This window comes from Triticum aestivum, chromosome 2D, assembly GCF_018294505.1.
Source record: "Triticum aestivum cultivar Chinese Spring chromosome 2D, IWGSC CS RefSeq v2.1, whole genome shotgun sequence".
Taxonomy (NCBI): Eukaryota; Viridiplantae; Streptophyta; class Magnoliopsida; order Poales; family Poaceae; genus Triticum; species Triticum aestivum.
The window spans coordinates 15,167,056-15,186,055 of record NC_057799.1 but is presented as its reverse complement, the minus strand read 5'-3'; the positions used below and the strand labels follow the sequence as shown (position 1 = coordinate 15,186,055).

The 19,000-nt window shown below is 46.6% G+C and overlaps 3 protein-coding genes across 3 annotated transcripts; all 3 read right to left on the bottom strand.

Annotated features, from left to right (window-relative positions):
• Nucleotides 1-1,376: 1,376 nt before the first annotated feature.
• On the bottom strand, nucleotides 1,377-2,263 carry LOC123048308 (uncharacterized). Its single transcript, XM_044471437.1, has 2 exons — nucleotides 1,959-2,263; nucleotides 1,377-1,808 (listed from the first exon to the last, which is right to left on the bottom strand). The coding sequence occupies exons 1-2, from the start codon at nucleotides 2,181-2,183 to the stop codon at nucleotides 1,566-1,568; spliced, it is 468 nt and encodes a 155-aa protein (XP_044327372.1). The 5' UTR covers nucleotides 2,184-2,263; the 3' UTR covers nucleotides 1,377-1,565.
• A 4,548-nt stretch (nucleotides 2,264-6,811) lies between these two features.
• Nucleotides 6,812-8,370, bottom strand: LOC123048307 (uncharacterized acetyltransferase At3g50280-like). Its single transcript, XM_044471436.1, has one exon. It carries the CDS (start codon nucleotides 8,334-8,336, stop codon nucleotides 6,933-6,935), a length of 1,404 nt encoding a protein of 467 aa, XP_044327371.1. The 5' UTR covers nucleotides 8,337-8,370; the 3' UTR covers nucleotides 6,812-6,932.
• Nucleotides 8,371-12,999: 4,629 nt separating this feature from the next.
• On the bottom strand, nucleotides 13,000-15,565 carry LOC123055508 (disease resistance protein TAO1-like). The gene is made up of 3 exons (XM_044479506.1): nucleotides 15,479-15,565; nucleotides 13,240-14,747; nucleotides 13,000-13,072 (listed from the first exon to the last, which is right to left on the bottom strand). The coding sequence occupies exons 1-3, from the start codon at nucleotides 15,563-15,565 to the stop codon at nucleotides 13,000-13,002; spliced, it is 1,668 nt and encodes a 555-aa protein (XP_044335441.1).
• Nucleotides 15,566-19,000: the final 3,435 nt, after the last annotated feature.

Here is a 19,000-nt window from a genome sequence, read left to right as displayed (position 1 = left end):
TCACATAGGTTTCGTCATCGGGCGCGTTGAAGAGGGGTGACACAGAGTCCTCGCTGCTGGTTTCGCCGTCCTTCCAGTCGACCATGGCTGCGGCGGGTTTCGGCCGGCGGCGAGAAATGAGCGGCGGAAGAGATGGGAGGCAGAGACAGGATCGAGAGCGAGGGGAATGGACGACTGGGTTCGGCTGCACCAGGTTTTGTGCGACGCCATCTAACGGCGCGTGACGGCCGCCGTCGCCCCCTGTCCACGTGGCACCTGACAGGTTTGCTATCAGACGCGGCAAAACGCTCGATTAGCGTTATTTGAAAACAATCAGCACAAACGTGGTGGTTTTTTGAAAAAAAACGAAAGGTGGCGGTTTTCTGAAATCGCGTCCACAATTGTGGTGGTTTTTTGCAATTTACTCGTTTTCTCTATAAATTATTGGGATAATGTGGACCTGCAAAACACATGCGTGAAAAACACAATTTTTTTTCTTCAGTTACTCATTCAATTTATCTCGGCCTGACTGTTTCCTTTTCTGTATTGAATCAGTACAGTTTGCATGGATCAGACTCCTGATGCGTCGCTACCTCTAGGTGACGAATTTTTGCTGCTGCCTAATTGGTCTTTTTGTACATTTTTTTAAGCTTGCCACTCCGTGATTAATCTATATGTTGTTGCACTACACCCATTCGATGGCATGCGGCCTGCCTAAGGAGACAAGTTTGGTATTATTTTTTACTTGAGTGAGATGGTTATACTAGAAACAAAAGTATATGCATGCAATTTTATTTAATTTGTGTATCTGATTGGGTAGTAGTATTATTGCAAGACCAATTACAAAATAATTATGTCGCCTAGATTGGTTAATTATCCATGTGGACCAAACAGGGCAATGTGCACGAATTAGTTTGTGCTACACTGGTAGACTGCCAGATTTGACCAAAACTTTTCAATATTACCTTTTTCTACACATCTGCAAATCTCAATCAATCTAGCTGTTCACGTGCTAAATAGAATATATTAATTTCTGCCTTTGTCTATTACATGCTATCGATTTATCATTTTTCAATCAACATTTCTAATAATTGTGTGATATTATCCATTTGGTTTCAAAATCTATAATTTATGGATACTAATGTTACTACTATAACTAAGTAGGTGATCCCACTAATATATTCCTCTCAACATGCAACTATGCCACCTTAATGTGCAATCATGCATGGGTAAAGTGCAACATCTACATGCAACAGTGCATGTGAAAAGATTACTTATATTCATTCAGTTTTAGTTCTCATATAATTAATCTAAATATTAATGTTTCATGTAGCTATATTCTATTGATATATGTTGCAACTGATTCCCGCAGCAATGCGCGGGGTATCATCTAGTATATCAAACATCACACACATCATATTAAACATCACACGACCAAGCACATGCACACACACGTATAGTTACCAGCTAGGCTGTGTAGCTTGCACGTTGACCGATGGGGTCACCGTGTTATTGAACAACAACAAACATGTACACAAACACATATAGAGTAACCAGCTAGGCTGGGTATATAAACACACGAGGGATCAGTTCTTGAGATAGGCACCAATGGCGCTGAGGTAGTCGTCGGCTTGGGCGCAGAAGGCCACGATGGAGCCGTGCATGAGAGGGACGCGGAAATAAGCGTCGGACCCAGTTGCTGGCCTCACTTTTCCGAATGGTCCATGATGCCTTGGGGCGTCGGTGGTGCGGAAGGAGAGTGAGGTGATGTATCGGCCATTGGTGTAGCCGGAGAGCTCGATGACACGCACATTCGTCAAGTGAATAGTCTGCACGCATGATCACACAAGACATAGTTCAGGCATGAATGGAGATATTAATCCCGGGATTTACATGGGTGAAGTATAAATTATGATTGAGAAGAGATGCATAGTAATAATGATGATAACATGCACTGTATTTTGACATGGATGGAGTACCTGGCTTTTCTGACCACGGAGTGGGGTGCCCCATGGACCTACCGGGATCGCATTGTTTTTGGTGTCGACGAAGGTGAAGCGTATGGCGTTGATGACCCCTTCGTGACCCGGTGTGCTCCAGATCTCCATGCTCCTTAGGCTTGACGGCGGGAAACTTGACAATCCGGTGATGTCGCAGACATCACCGTTTGACCCGCCAAACATGCCAACCTTCACCGTCGACATCTTGTTTTGAGAGGGATGGGTACGTAGCTAGTTGGGAGTATGTTTGTGTGGTAGGTCTTTGCAGGGAAGGCTATGGCCGCTTGCTCGTTTTCTCCTCCATGAACAAACATGACAGACCATATTTATAGACAGAATTTGATAGGGTGAGTCAGTCAAGTCAAGGCCTTATCAGTTATCACCCCCCCCTCCAAAAAAGACAAAACACGAAAGGTCAATGCCTTATGATGGCGTACCTACGTACCCATGCAACTCAACTGCTAGCTGCATGCCATTATGTGGGGATTTCCTATAATTTGTTCTAGATGGGGATCCATTTATCAAGTGGCGTGCACTGCTTTGGATGCACAGGACCACGATGCCAGCGCTTAACGTAGGATTATGAATTTGTAATCCTGGCGCCGGCCGCCGCCGGCTGGTAGTACGTACAGGCTGCTCTTCTCTCGATCGGACTCAACTGGCCGCCCTCCTGCTTCAGTTGGACGCCAGAGTGATATCTACAGTTGTACACATCATCATGCCGGTTCGGTCGTTCTGCGCCACGGCAGCATCCTCCAATGGCATCTACGCGTTCCTTAAGACGCACTTTGCCTACGACCACGAGAATTTCAAAGAATGTCCCTATTATTAAATTTTTCTTTGCAAATTAAAAAAGCGTTCGTGTTTTAAAAAAAACTCACCCTTTTCACATTTTGTCCAGAAAAATCAGGGGATTTTAAAAAATCATTTTCACAAAATGTTCTAAATTTCAAAAAATGTTGACAAATTCAAAAACATTTGGGTTTTGGGAAAATCTAACTAATGTACGTGTTTTTTTCAAATTGATCAAAATAGAAAACACTGTCATGTCCGGTTCGGTACAGTGAACGGGTCGCTACAACAACCAGACCACTGCGGTGAACCGGGTTGCTACAGTAGCCGGACAGCTACCACAAACCGGGTCTCTATGGTAGTAGACCGCTTCATTCCATCTATGGTCATGACCCTACACTGCACTGCAATGGACCGGCGGAGTCGATGGCTTGCCCGTGCGAAACGACACCAAACTGATGCAGAGAGCGGCACACAGGAGCTCTCAAAAACAGGCATGTCTCATCTTAAAAAAATTCCATGGTCCTCCTCTGGGTCGAGCGGGTAAAAGTGAGATAAAGAAAGATTTACACTATTTTCTGGCTCACAGATATGGGGCCGAGATAGTAAAGCTAGCGCAACAAACAAATGGGCCTCTCTCAGGACTATAGAATAAATTTTGAATGAATAGTTCTAAGATATTTCTCCAAAGAAACTTCCAAGACATCTAAAAACAATCTAAAGAAAAACAGTTCTAAATAATCTACTAAATCAATTTTTTAATATATTCCACTTGCTTCACCCATTTCTTGCAAAGTGAACATCATAAAATCACAAATATTGGGACATAGTCCACAACCTTTTTAAAAGGAAAAAGACATGCGCGGTAAGAATCAGCTTGCTTGGTCATATGTTGTGGCCGTGCTCTCAACGCTCATAAACTCCTCGTCGGTGACGAGCAGCGAGAACCTCTGATGGGAGGCACACCCACAGAGCCACGCTTCCTCCGCCGCGTCTGCCCTCAAACGTCGCCGCCGTCCCGTCCATCTTGTTCGAGCCGCTCCAAACACCCACCGCCCGGCTAAGGCTAGGCTCGTGGCCGACCTGCTCCGCTACCCTTGCGATCTCCCTCCCTCCCTATATGGCAGGCAAGGAAGAAACATGGGAGAATCATGTTCCAAGCACGAACAGCCGACCAAACGCAAGCGGTCTGAACAGCAGAGCACACTGGGCCGGCGCATTTAACCTATTCTCGTTTGTTCCAGTTTTGGGAAGCTTCTGTTAATTAGCAGGTTTTTGTCTGATTTTATCGGTTTTGAGAACTTTCTAGAAGATTCCTTAACCACTTTTTCCTTTTCTTTCCCATTTTATTTCGTTTCTGTTTTATCTTTTTATCCTTTTTAGTTCTCCATTTTCCCCAAAAAATTTAGGGAATTTGAAATATTTTTTCAAATTTCAAAAAAAATTCATATTTGTGACAAATAATATGGATCGAAGGGTGTACCATTTTTAATAAATTGTTCCGAACTTAATAAAATTTACCTCATTTTATATTTTCTTCACAAATTCAAAAAATGTATGTGTTATTGAAAAAATCATGTTTTCAAATTCTATTCATAAATTCAAAAATGTATTTGTTTTTCGAAAAATTAAATGATTTCAGAAAATGTTCCTGTTGTTAAATTTTGTTAATAAATTCAAATAGTGTTGAATTTTCAAAAGATGTTAGGGAATTACAAAACATGTTCGCTTTTTGAAAAAAAAATGTTCTGAATTTCAAAACATGTTCCCTTTACAAATTCCGTTCACAATTTAATAAAATAGTTGCATTTTTCTAAATGTGTAGTAACTTCAAATTTTGGTAAAAAAAAACAAAAACCAGTTCATTACAGTGAACATGGTCGCTACAGTAACCACACACCTGTTGTGAACCAGGTTGCTACACCAACCAGACTACTGCATTGAACCAGGCAAGTACAGTAGCTGACCGCTATAGTCCATGTATGGTCGTGTCGCTACACTGCGCTGCAATGGACCGGCCCAGTCGATGGCTTGTCTGTGTGGAACGACACCAAATGACCAAAGTGCCGCAAGGAGGGTCACCTAGGAGCTCTTAGAAACAGGCGTGTCTTGACTAAATAAAAAAAAATGTTGTGGGCCCTCTCAGGATGGAGCTGGTAAAGCGAGATAAAGGAAGATTTAAACTATTTCTCGGCTCACGCATATGAGGCCGAGATAGTGAAGCCCAACGAACCAATGGGCCTCTCTCAGGACTACAGAATAAACTTAGGCCAAATAGTTCTAAGATATTTCTAACAATAAAAAGTTCTAAGACATTCTAAAAAATTCTCAAGGAAAATAGTTCTAGATAATCTAGATCAATTTCGTAATATTTTCAACTGGCTTCACTCATTTCTTGCGGAATAAATATCACAAATCACACATAAGATTTGTTTGAAGTCAAACTACGCAAAATTTGATCAAATTTATATTAAAAATTATATTAAGATCTACAATACTAAAGTTATATAGTATGAAAATTAATTTCGTAATGCATCTAATGATACTCATACTTAAAAGGCCGTATGCATCCCTAGTTGGTGCAGAGGCCGGGGAAGTGAAATTCTCCCCCAATTTTAAAGGCCCTTCCACTCCCTCCCTTAGCCGCTGGTCACTCCCCCTCCCATCCCTTCCCTCCGCCGCTTCTGAAGGAAGCCGCCGGGCTAAGCCCCGGCGGCTGACGGCGGTGGCGGAGGAGCCTCTCCTTCTCGCGCGCGAGGGCGGCGTGGGGCACCCGGGCGAGCGTAAGTGCGCCCCGAATCTGAGCCTCTGCGGCGGTGGCGAGCGGTGTTGCGGCACCTCGGATCGGCGGCGGCGTGGAGGGCTTTGGTGGACTGGTCGGCTGCGGGCGTGGTTGGCCCTCCGGTCAGATCTGATCTAGCCAGAGTGGCTTGCTCGCTCCACGGTGGCGGAGATCGGTGGTGATCTGTGCGCACGATGCAAGATGAAGGTTCGTCGAGCGGATCCGGATGAAAACCTCGTTCTCGGCTTGTTGCCAAGACTGGCGATAGCGGCAATCTTTTGTGTCGTTACCTTCTTGAAGGCATCGCCGTGGAGAAGGTCCAGACCTCTGTCCGCTACCTCCGGGGAAAACCCTAGATCAGTAGATCGGATGACGGCGGCGCTCTATTGTCGTTTCCTCATTGGAGGCGTCATTCTTGGAGGTGTACATGGACACAAGGGACCAGTGGACGGCTTCTTTGGTGGAGCAGTGCTTCATCTTACTCATTGATGGCGGCGGATCTCGGCGGCGTGGCTCAGTGAAGACTCGGCGTCCGATGCGCGGAGATGGACTCGGGTAGGAGGAGGACGCTGTCTGGCGTCATGGTGGCATCAATGGCAGAGAGGCCTGGCAAGGTCGGTGCGTTAGTTTCTACTCTGAAGATGGATTGATGAAAGATGCCAGCGATGACACATAAGAGTGCGTCGGACTGGTTTGTACCCCAAGTCCAGTATGTGGCTCGGTTGGGGCCTCCGGCTTTATATGTTAGGATTTGGTGTGATGTCTGTATGGTATTAGGCTCGGATTATCGGCACCCCTTCATCAAGTGAATGGGAGTAGCGACGGTTGTTGCTAAGATGGTGGCTTCAAACTGTACTACTTTGTAAGATATTTATGAATAATTAATAAAATGACTGGGGTAATCGTTTTTTTAATCTAATGATATTAATTTCATATTGTGAATGTCGAATTTTTTTCCAATAAAATTGTTAAACTTTACTTTACAAAATATGGCTTCAGACAAGTTTTATATGCAGACAGCAACGGGGAGTTCTAGTCCACAACCCTGTTTCAAAATTTTGGACAACCAGATGCCACCTGCCAAAGTTTGACAACTCTCGCCGCATGGATATTAAAAGGAAACCGTGTCATGGAACATTTTCTCTTTGGAAAGCAAGTTTGAAGCACGGTTTAATCCACGAAACTGATAGCACAGGGTACAGGTTCTGTCCTCAGATTCAGGCCGGAACGCATAGGCCGCTGAAGCCATCACCTGTGCTTCAATAATAGCTCAGCACTAAACTAAAAAAAATTAAAAAAAATAGCTCAGCACCTTGAGGCTTGAGCCAAACATGGCACCAGAAAATTACTCTGCCTTGCATGCGCGTCGACAAAATCGGTCACGCCGTGACCGTGCTTACCCCGCTCATGAACTCCTCGTCGGCGACGAGGCTCGCGAGCACCTCCGGCGGGAGCCACACCCCGAGAGCCATGCTCCCTCCGCCGCCTGTGCCCTCGAACACCGTCGCCGTCCCGTCCATCTTGTTCGCTCGGCCACTCCGCACGCCCACCGGCCGGCCCCACCCGAAGTCGTTCCCGTAGACGTCGAACCGCGGCGAGCCCCCGGTCACCATCTTCGCCGTGGCCGTTGGGCGCGCACGCAAGAAGTAATGCTCTTGCGGCCAAGATGCATGTCTGTCCCTCTGAGTGGCCACGTCGAAGGACCCCACCGCTCTGTTCAGCAGCGACGCGGCAAACCCCAGCCCCCTCTCTAGGATCTCGCCGGCGGTCGACACCGCCTCGGCGCGTGCTACGGCGTTGCCAGCGTACGCCGCCGGCAGGCCATCCACGCGGCCCCGGCATCCGACGAGGATGACGTACGTTGTGCTGTGGTCCGGCGCCAGCCTCCTGGCTCGGGTCACCGCGATCCATAGGTGCGCGAGCACGGCCTGCAACGAGGAGATGGTGGTGGTGGCAGGCATCTCGCCGTTCGCCTTCGCTTTGAGCTTCTTTACCATCTCCCCGGAGAAATTGAGGAAGCATTCCTCCTTCACGGATGATGGATGCTCAACATCTGTAGTACGCCGGCTGACGGGCATGTCTTCCAGCTTGCCGAAGGGCAGAGGAACCGGGACGGGGCAGCCGTCGAGGAACCACCTCCGGTGCACCGGCAAAGGAGAGGAGATGGCGGCGCCGTCACTCTGACGGCTCATCTCGGACCAGGTGTTGAAGAGGTGCCAGAGGGCCGAACCGTCGGCGACAGCGTGGTTGAGCGACATGCCGACGAAGACACCGTCGTCCAGCTCGGTGACCTGCACGGCCAGGAGCGGGTGGGAGCCCGCGGCTGCGTCCACGCCATGCAGACCATCCAGCGGGAAGAAGGACCGGACCAGCGTCGGGGTGCACAGCGGTGTGTTGACGTCGGCCACGGTGACGCCCGGCGCCACGGCATGGACGAACTCGGCGCCCTCCATGCTGCAGCGAAGCCAAATGGCGATGCTCTCGCCGGGCTCCCCGTCGGCATTGTTCCCCGGCGTGACGGCGAGGCGGCCGGCGTAGGGGTAGAAACGGCCCAGGGCACGCGCGAAGGACGAGGCCAGACGTTGGACAACGGCGTGGTGTCCCCGTCCTTCTCCTTCTTCTGTGGCGGGAGGGTTGGGCAGGAGGACGCCCTTCTGGTTGTACTCCAATGCGATCATCGAGAGGTCCCACGGCGTGAGGTCGATGGTCGTCTCCGGCTCCGGCGGCAGCGAAGTCGGCTCCGGCAGGACCATGCGCCGCGACATGATCCGTACATGGTTCATCTTGGTTCTGTTCTTTCGGCTGCGGGGAGCCGTAGCTAAGAAGATGGTTTAATTTGCTGCGATTGGCCTCTGGACTCCTCTATTTATGCGATGATTATATCAGCATCAAATCCTACATCAAGTTGATGTAGGATGAGATCAGATATGTTAAAGAAACGGGGAAATCTGCTCTGATCGAATCGTGTACAACAGATTACAGAATCTAACAAGTATACAATGATATCATGTACAGTAATAAATATTCCCCCCTCAATCTCAGCTTCTCAAGCGGGAGCATCTTAAATCTGAGCCGTTTACCATGTGAAGGCATCTGCGGTCTGATCAGCGGAGCACAAGCAGCTTGTGCAGTTGTGCCGTGCGCTCCAGCTCTGTGCCAGAAATTGCTTTTTATTGTGATCAGTTTCTGCTTATTTTCCGATGTGCTTCAGTTTCATGCGTCCAACGATAGTATGTCGTGGTGTTAATTGATTGTGAGGCGGGGAGTTACGTTCTGGAGTATGTGACAGCTCAAACTTTCTACTCCCTCCGTTCCTAAATATAAGTCTTTGAAGAGATTCCACTGTGGACCACATACGGAGCAAAATGAGTGAATCTATACTCTAAAATGCATTTAGATACATCCGTACGTGGTCCATAGTGAAATCTCTACAAAGACTTATATTTAGGAACGGAGGGAGTAGATGGTAAGGAAACGACTATATTTTGATCATCCAGAGGATATTGGTACTTGGCTGTTTTGCAATCCTCCAATGTTGAGCCAGTTTATGGGAATTTAACATGTGATCAGTCATGGAAAGGATCATTCTTACCTGAACTTGTATGCTCTGCTCTATTCGCAAAAAAAATAAAAAAAAAATAAAAATAATAGCTTGTATGCTCTGAACTGAATATTACCAAATCGAGTTTAACAGGACATGCCTAGCATGAACTTAGTCTTACATTGGCAAGAGTGAGGATTTGCCAGAGCAGAACGCGGCACATAGTCCGCACGAGAGTTCAGATTGACGTATCAAATTGTACACGAACGCGAAAATAAGTTGTCCAAAAACATCATGTCTTGCTGCCAGAAAGTGTCCGATAGAGGAACGTCGTAGTATGCTGTAAGAATAGCTGATTACCAAATGGCATTCCATTCTGCTACGAAATTTGTTCATCGCAACAAATCTAAGCGGTCGACGCGGCCTCTTCCTATGCCGCATCCACCACGTCGATTGACCTGCGGTCCTCCCTGACCTCTGGCCTGCTAGTACTAGCTTGTTCTCTGTAAAATGAACAAGGTCAGCACTTTCAGACCAGCAATACATGAACCAACGCAGGGGATGTAAAACAGAACAGAATAGTTAACAGCAAGCAGTATGGTACATACTCATAATTACAAATGACATTGTCTTGAAGGAAATCCATACACGCGCTAACTATTACAGAGCAGTTAACCACGCCTCCGGTAAAAGCCAGACCTAAACCTTCTAGAAGGTCCCAGTTCCATTTTTTCCTTTACTTGTCTTTTTCCGGTTTCTCTATTTTTTTAGAAAATCTTTTGAATAATTCAGAAAAATCTTTAATATTTCAAGATGATTGCTTTCTTGAATAAATGTCCGTTTTTTGTTAAAATGTGAAGGATCTAAAAAATGTTCCTGTTTTAAAACAAATCCGGATTTTTTTAATGTGTTTTAAATACATTCGCATAAAAAAGTATTTTTTTTGGAATTTCAACAAATATTCCCGTTTTAAAACAAGACCCAAAAAAGGAAGGATAAATAGCAACAAGAAAAACCCACATAAACTACTGTTCACCGAACTCCAGCGAGCGAGGACAAATTTAAAAGGGAAGGAAAACGGTTGAGTTGCACATTCGATAGGCCGGCCGCTCAGAACCCGTGTATGTGATTGCTCTCAACGGTTAACAAATAACATGAAATCGCCAATTAAGGAGTTTTTCTTGCAAAAAAAACCCCACCTTATCAGGTTGTGACAAGTGGCGTGTTGCATGTGCGCCACTTGTCGCAACATGGGAGTTTTCCTTTTTTTTTCGTAGATTCATTTATTCAAAATGTTTTATCTTTTAAATCGTGCGTCTAAATTTCGAACCGTTTTCATTGTTGGATTCGCCGCGTTGAGAACATCAAAACTAGATCACATGTTGATAGGCTTGGACGAACCTTTTTTTCATGAAAAACCCTGAAACCAGAAGTATGTTTTTTTCCCATTCCGAAGAGGCACGTGTTTTTCCCCTCCACCACAAGAATTAAATCCGTGCCTCACACAAACAATTTCCTTTCCGGGAGGCACGACCGTGCCTCTCGCGAAAGCAAATCCATGCCTCTACGAGAAGTAAATCTGTGTCTCTCGCAGAAGGAAAAAAAACATTTTTCCCTTTTCGAGAGGCATGACCGTGCCCCTCGCTGAAGGAAATCCGTGCCTCCACGAGAAGTAAATCTGTGGCTCTCGCGGAAGGAAAAAAAAGAAAACATGTTTTTCACAATTTTTTTGTCCAAATCCTAAGAAAAACCGAAGGAAAACCAAAAATCAAAAAACATCATCCAAAGCCGAAAGCGTACAAGAAAAATAAAAAAAATCCAGAGAAAGCGCCTAAAGCATGACACATGGCGGCGTCTGAGAGCATGCCAAGTGGCGTGCTCCTAGCCCATCCCAAATGACCCTTACGTGGGCTGCCGAAGAAGTACTCCTTGATTAGTTGCTCTCATACATGAAATCACTAATTTGTGATGGTTACAGGGTTGATGTGCACTGCTTTATGTGTGCAAAAAATAGTGGTAAGCGGCCTTTAGTAATAGCCGAAGGTTGTAATTGGTGCTGCCCGTTAGCAATATCGGTATAGTTTCGTTTTCCATTTTCAGAATTTTGATGATAAACATAAATATAAATATTTGAAAATAACACAAAAGTAAGAAAAATATGTGTCGAAGAAAAAATGTTCACTCATATATAAAAAATCTACGTACTTTAATATGTTTTCATGTAATTTTAAATAATGTGCTTGTTATTTTACAAAGTGTTCGCATATTTTAAACAAAGTTTGTATCATTTTTTACAGGGTATGCGTATTTATTAGAAGTCTTCAAGTATTTATAGAAATGTTCTTTCAATTCCAAAAAGTTCTAATGTCATTTTAAAAAGTGTCCGTGCAAATTAAGTGTTCACACATATTAAAAATGGTACACAAAATCTTTACAGAGCATTCACATATTTACTATGTTTTTCCACATTTTTTAAAATGTTCATGATTATTTTAGAAAAAAATGTTTATAACACTTAAATTTATGAACACGTATTTAGAAAGATGTTTGCACATTTTATAAAAATGTCCAGGCATTTGAAAAAACTCACTTAATTTTAAAAATATTTTCAATATTTTCAAAATATTCATGAAATAAAAATTATGATTTTTTAAAAAAGTATTCAAACCTTGGATAGAGTTTGAGCATTTAAAATGTTCAGATACTTTTAAAAATTTGTTCACACATTCAAAATCATGTTCGCGTACTTAAAAAAAGTGTTCATGTATTTGCCAATAAAAGATATGTAGTTTAGAAAAACTAATTGTTTATCATATTTATATTTCTTGTTTATCTTGCGCACTTGTAGCAAAGAAAGATTCGCGGGCTGTCTGGCCGGGCTTTGAGCCTCGGGTTTTACCCCGGGCTGTTCTCAGGCTTGCATTGTTGTAAAATTTAGAACTTCGGGCAGGGCTCGAGCTTATATAATTATAATTTGGGTTTTGCAAGCCCGGCAGAAAATCCGGCCTGGCTCGAGGAATGCCAGGGTTTACTTGTACAGCAACCAGCTCCTCCTCCATAATGTCTAAAAAAAAGCTCCTCCTCCATAAATGTCTGAAAGGAGAAGGGGAAAATACATCAGGAATATCGAACATTCATAGATTCTTGGACCGAACTGTCTCTTTTGCTTCTCCTTAGTTGTATCCTGTTGAACCTGGTGCATGAGGGCTTTATTAATTTAAAGCCGGACGCGTCTAGCGTCTTCGTTCCAAAAAAAAAAACATTCATAGATTCTTGATTACCTGACACTTGACGCTGTGAAACAAATTAATCCTTGCAAATTAATCTGAAAAGATGAAGCAGAATTCCAACCAAGTGATCTTCGATGGATGGTTAGCAGTGAGAGAGTAATATGTACGATGTGCAAACGCCTAGGTCTTGGAAAGACAAGAGGCGTCTATCAGGTTTCAATAGCTGAACCAGCAAAAAGCTGTCGTGACGCGCCGAAATTTGTAGGAACCTGGTCTGCGAAAGTGCAACTTCTCATGACAACAATAACAACACGAGTACGTACATGGCCAACGAGCTTCTAGATTGGTCATGGAAAGACCCATTCTTACCTGAACCTGTATGTGTATGTTCTGAACTGAAATATTACCAAACCGAATTTAACAGCACATGTCCAGTGGTATGAACTTACTTACATTGGGTGACAAACGTGGCAAGATTCAAGGGTTCAGCTGAGCATTACACAGCATATAAATTATGCTCAAGATCTCAGATTAAATGATTAATTGTACAGAATGCGGAAAGAAGCTGTCCGAAATCAAATCATCATGTTCTACAAGAATAACTGGTAATTTTTTTTCATTATGCTGCAAAAAAATTTCATCACAACAAACACAACCCATTGCCGCTGCATCTTCCTACGCCGCCTCCACCTCGTTGCCCGATCTGTCGTCCTCCTCAATCTCCTGCCTGCTAGTACTAGCAGGTTCCCTGCAAAATGTACAAGGTCAGCAACTCACACAATTAAATCGAGTTCAGATGAGCGATGGGTACTGCATTTTTTGTACACAAACTACTTTGAGAAGCGATACACGAACCAACATAAGAAAAGAAATGTAAAATAACATTAAAACAACGAGCAATATGGTGGTACATACTCGTAATTTTTGTTGGGGATGTGCGCCAGCATTTTCTTGTTCTCCTCAACCTGACACCACTTCTCCAATTCCGGACAGTCAAAAATACACAGATCCTTGAGGCCGGTGAGTTTTTGCATTGTATCCGGCAACGATTTGAGCTGCTTGCAGCTGACGATCTTGAGTTCCTGGAGAGAGGTGAGGTCACCAAAGTACTCCGGGAGACATGTGCCGCTGTAACCATTTACCTCAAGGCACTGCACTGTATGTGGTGGTACTAGTTCCCCTAACAAAGCACTGTCCTCCACTGATCTGTGAGAGTCCAAAGTCCAAGAAAGCTTCAACTTTTGAAGCTTTTGTTTCTCCACCAATTTGATTCTCTGTGCTTCCACTCTAGACCTGACATTCTCAAGGCAGCTTATCTGCAGCTCTTGGCAGCTTACACCCTCCAGCTGAACAATGTTGGTGCTGATATATGGTGCATCTTCATCGACCCAAACCACAAAGCTGCAACTTTCTAGGCCCTGGCAGTTCCACAGAGATAAGAACTTGAGAGACTTCATTGCAGCTACCTTCTTCAGTCTAATGCAGCCTGAGAGGTTCAGTGTATGTAGCCTGTTGAGGTCACCTAGACTTTCAGGTAGACCAAAAAGAAATGTGTTATGAGACAGGTCCAAATGCTCTATGGAGGAGATGCCTTTTACACAATCTGTAATGAACTGAAGACTTTCGTCTTGCGATTTGTGGTGGTAAAAGATAGGATTCAGGCACATTGACAAGTTCAGATACCGGAGTTTGGTGAGCTTGGCCACGGCATCCTTTAGCTCTTGGAGATGGGAGCGGTGTTGAGCAAGATGACAGCAAGGATTTGACAGGTTTAAATGCTCCAGATTGGTGAGACCAGCAAGGCATTTCCCAATCCCTTCAAAACAAGACCAGAATGATAAATCCAGGTGCACCAGTTTGTCGAGCTTCCGCAACACTTCCAGAATCTCTGACAGACGATGGCAACCTGATAGATTGATATGCAACAAGTTGACGAGATCCTCAAATGATTCTGGGAGAGCTGCGAGCCCAGAGCAGCCTGACAAGTTGACATGAACCAAACGGATTAGCTTCCCAAACGACTTTGGTAGGTTCAGTAGCCCGGAGCAGCCTGATAAGTCGATGTGGAGCAGATTTGTTAGATCCCCCAATGACTCGGGCAGAGTTACTAGTCCAGAGAATTCTGATATCTTAAGATACCCCAGGTGCTTCAGTTGCCAGATGGAGTACGGTAGCTTCAGGACGGAGCTCTCCGTTAGTTCCAGGACACGTAGCCCCTTATTACGTGAAAATAAGTCGCCCGTAATCTCCAGTTCTCTACAACCGACACAACGCATCGCCCTTAGATTGCTATCGTACTTTTCATCAGGTTTCCCATGATAATTGATGGCTAGACAGTATGTGAAACTATTTAGAAACTCTTTCGCGAAGTCATGCAGCAGATTGTGCATAGTGAACAATGTTGCACTCTCTTTTCCACTGGCCTGCAAGGCATATACACATAATTATAAGATGCATCACGAAATACAGTATTTATCTTGAGAATGTAACTACTAGTGTTCAAACCAATCAGATATGTGGAACCTAGATGTGTTTTAACATTAACTAAAAAGGAGGATGCTAGGCGTCGGTCGATCGATGGGAAGCCCCGATCAATCACCTCATTAGCCATCAGATGTGGTAGCATATCGTTGACAGATCCCGGTGTCCCAAAATATAAGCTTTGTCGAGATATAGAGTTTCTACACTTGAGCTCAAATGCACCCCCATGAACAGTAAAACAAAAAGAGATTAACAAAATTTAAAAAAACACTATTTTTTTTACAACAAACATTGTTGAATTCTCTAAATACGTTCATTTTTTTTTGTGAAGACAAAACATTAATTGCTAATGGTCTGGACGAAAACAACAAATTTGATGCTCCAAAAAGAGTTTTCTGAAAGCATTTTGGTGTGTTGATTTTGTTATATTTTTTGACAACTCCATAAATGTGATTTCATCACGAAAATTTGCAAGCGGAGAGAAAACTAAGCAATGTTTGCTGTCAAAAATTTAGCTTGTTTTCAACACTTCTTATATTTTTATGCATTTTATTGTTCATAGCAGGAGCATTTGAGCTCGGTATTAGATGAACATTTTCGCTTCTATGCCCCTGCTTCCTCCATGCTACACCATGCCCCTAAAATCTGGGCTTCGGTGTCGCTCTGCTCTGACATGCGGTCTGTCGATGAAGACGCCAGTCGCAGTAGTGCGCTCCCCCACATACAACAGCACCGCGATGGCTGGGATCAATACCGGCATCGCCGTTGTGCAGGCTAGACGCACCACTAGCAGAACCGTCACACGGCCATGCACCACTGCCTCGGCTATCGTAATTTGCAGCTCCCTTTGTCGACAGTCGCATCACACCGTCTTGCAATTCCGTGGTGGATAATATGGTTGCCGCACAACGGTCGCCACTTGTAGCTCCACCAGTCGCTCTCACAGCACAAATGTTTAAATGGGATGGGATGATTAGTCCCACTAAATCCCACTCCCACCTACAACCTGATGTTGCCCCTTGCAGCAACAACAGTTGCCCTCCGTAGGACATCAGGTCGTGCTTGTAGCATAGCTAGTCGATCACGTTGGCGGCTTCAATCACAAGCATTGTCGTTACTGTCGCCGCCTCACATCCTCGCCATTGCCGTGTTGTAGCATCATCGTTACCGCGTCTCAGCACCACTCTTTTCCACTAGCAGTATCTACGGCCACCCTGCTACAATCGTCCTAGTCCGTCGGCGGCTCACTACCAGCACCGAGCGACCGGTTGCAACGCGCACGAGCGGGCGACTGGTCCTTGCAACACAGGCACTCCGACTCTGTTATGTCACCGCCCCGCTCTTGCAGCAGCAATGTCGGTGTGCGAGCTAATCCTCCGATAGAAATGGCCGGTCTGGGGTGGTGAAGGGCGGAGAATGCAACGGAAGGCGATGGCTTCACATGCAGAGGTGGAGGGTATGGTTCCGGAAGAGAATTTTTTTTAGGACCTCTTGATTCGCAGTATTTGTAAAACATGTGAATAGGAAAAACATAAAATAGAGTGGAATGTCATTTTCGTTACTATAGAATAGTATGAGCATTTGATTGTGCACATCTAAATGTAGGATTCTTCACACGGGGTTGGGAGTGATGAAAAATTTCCCATGAAAAGTACAAATGAAACTTAAGAAAAAATCCTATGGATTGTAATCATAGGATCAAATAATGCATGTAAGTTTTTTCCTAAAGATTAGAATTATCTAAATTCTTTTCGAAATCCTTTGAATCAAAGAGTCCCTTAGCGGAGGGGTGGCTTACAAAAGGCTAATGTCAAAAGGAGCCAACGATGTGGAGCTCGACCAAATCGGCCAAATTAGAATCCTATTCTTCCAATAAAAAATTAGTAAATTAGTTAATAAAAATAAAAATTAGTAACAAGGAGAGAAATGATTCGATGCCCGGTCTCATTTCCACCGGTGATGAAGACAAAATTCAAAACAAATACTATAAAAATTCAAATAATGCCAAAAAATTGCATGATAGATAATTTGATGCGGGAGGTGCACTCCAAATTTCTGATCATTTGAAGATTTGAGTAGCTCTCGGCAAAAAAGATAAATTTGGGACAATATGTTGGCTTCTATTCAACTCAAAAGACCCTACTGGCTCACACCACCTTACAAGTCCTTATGTAGGCTCACGAACGCACACAACACAATGGCCACACACACCACTTGCCCACGTACGCACTAACCGGCCACCACATTCGGCCACTAACTAAGAGCATTTCCAGCCGCGCCCCCAACAGGCCCTTCCCAGACGTTTTTTCCGCGCCGAAAACCCTACTGGCTCACACCACCTTACAAGTCTTTATGTAGGCTCACGAACGCACACAACACAACGGGCACACACACCACTTGCCCACGTACACACTAACCGGCCACCACATTCGGCCACTAACTAAGAGCATTTCCAGCCGCGCCCCCAACAGGCCCTTCCCAGACGTTTTTTCGCGCCGGCGCCCAAAAATCGGCCCAGTCGCGCCCCCAGGAGCCCGTTTTTCGCCGGTTTGGGCCGAAACTGGCGTTGGCGAACCCAGGCCGAACCCGACGCGCTCATTTTCCCCCCTCTCCGGCGTAGAAAGCAGCACTCTCCTCTCTTCCTGCCGACGAGAAAGATGGCCGAGAGGTACCCAGCCGACGGCGCGGCGGCGAGCGGCTTCGGCCGCCGCCACCTCCAAGAGCCGAAGGCGCGGCTGCTGTACGAGGCCGAGTACCCGGCGCCCCGGACATGCGGGTGCCCGGGACATGGAGGCTGAGCGCCGGCGATATCCCGGTGCCACCAGTGCCCGAAGGGGCAGTGCGGTGGGCCGAGATCGCCTGCATCCGCTCGTTCCTGACGGAGGAACAGCGGAACGAGCCGCGCTACGCCGCCGACAGCCATGGCCTCTGGACCATGTACTTCCAGCGCCGCCGCGAGCAGATCGCCTCCACCAACGGTGTCATCCCGCAGGGCCGCCTCAACGCCGATGGGTGGCGCGAGTGGTGGGGCGTGCCAGGTCGCACCCTCGAGGCCGTCCTCGACAACATCGAGACCGGCAACATGTCGCACCTCGAGTACCCGCCGCGGCCGTCCTTCTCTTGCCGTCGTGTTAGCTCCTAGACGCCGCGGCGGATGGATCCAGGGTTGTCCTCGTCGTCGGGCTCCGGCTCGCCCGCCGCACTCCGCCCCGTCAAACCCGAGCCGGAGGAGACGCCGCTTGGGCGCCGCACCAGCAGCGGCGCCCTCGTCATCAGCGAGGGTGCCTGGCCCTCCCCGCGTGGCTCCTTCCGCCTGGTCTGGCCGAAGCCGGAGCCGGGGCTGCTCCCGGTGAAGCCGGAGCACGTCGAGATGGCGGCCCCCGACGACGAGTCCGCCCTCAAGTGGGCGAAGGAGGACTATGTCCGGGAGCAGGTACGCCGCCAGCGCCGGGCATACGCGGAGCTCCAGGCCCGGCGTCGTGGTCGCGAGGAGGGCGGCGTCATCGTCCTCGACAGCGACGAGGAGGACGAGGCCGGGCCGTCCAGCGCAACATTGCGCCTCGGCGACCCTGGCCAGGGCTGCAGCAGGGACGGCGCCGGCCCAAGCCAGCCGCGCGACGACGACAACGATGGCGACGGCGGCGACTACACCCACTTCTACAGGCTTCTCGGCATGTAGACGACGGCGACTGCGACGGCGGTGGCGGCTAGGCGTAGTTTAGACGTAGTTTGCATGTTTTCATGTTTTTTGTACAAATTTCAATAAAGTTTCACCGAGTTCGTGCAAAAATCGCAGAGTTTGCATATATTTTGTATGGAACGTCGCCAAACCCAAGGCGACATGTGGGCCAACGACTGAAAGCTAGGACGCCCCACACGCCAATCTAGCGCCGGCTCGTCACCAGGTGGCTCTTTTTCGACGCCTTGAAAGGCTGAACGGCTGGAGATGCTCTAACCGGCCCATGCATGCTGCAACTACTTGCCAGGCCATGGCGCACACTGTTGCCTGACCTAGACCACCACCATGGACACGAACGCAAGCACGGACTCACGCACCACCGGGCATACGTGTTATAGACTCGAGAACATGCCTGCGGACTCGGCATGGCCACGAACCAGTGCCCGGCTCGACCAGCACGCATGCACACGCACACTGGTCACCACCACCGTGGCTTATTCCACCAAAGCGCCCCTC

Bases quoted from the DNA above. Each gene is read 5' to 3' on its own strand.
- LOC123055508 (XM_044479506.1), bottom strand. From the start codon at position 15,565: ATGCCGGTATTGATCCCAGCCATCGCGGTGCTGTTGTATGTGGGGGAG. The intron at 14,748-15,478 runs GTCAGAGCAGAG...TATGCCTTGCAG, and splicing joins TCTTCATCGACAGACCGCAT to GCCAGTGGAAAAGAGAGTGC. The intron at 13,073-13,239 runs GTATGTACCACC...TACATTTTGCAG, and splicing joins ATCCCCAACAAAAATTACGA to GGAACCTGCTAGTACTAGCA.
- LOC123048308 (XM_044471437.1), bottom strand. From the start codon at position 2,183: ATGTCGACGGTGAAGGTTGGCATGTTTGGCGGGTCAAACGGTGATGTC. The intron at 1,809-1,958 runs GTACTCCATCCA...TCATGCGTGCAG, and splicing joins TCCGTGGTCAGAAAAGCCAG to ACTATTCACTTGACGAATGT.
- LOC123048307 (XM_044471436.1), bottom strand. From the start codon at position 8,336: ATGAACCATGTACGGATCATGTCGCGGCGCATGGTCCTGCCGGAGCCG.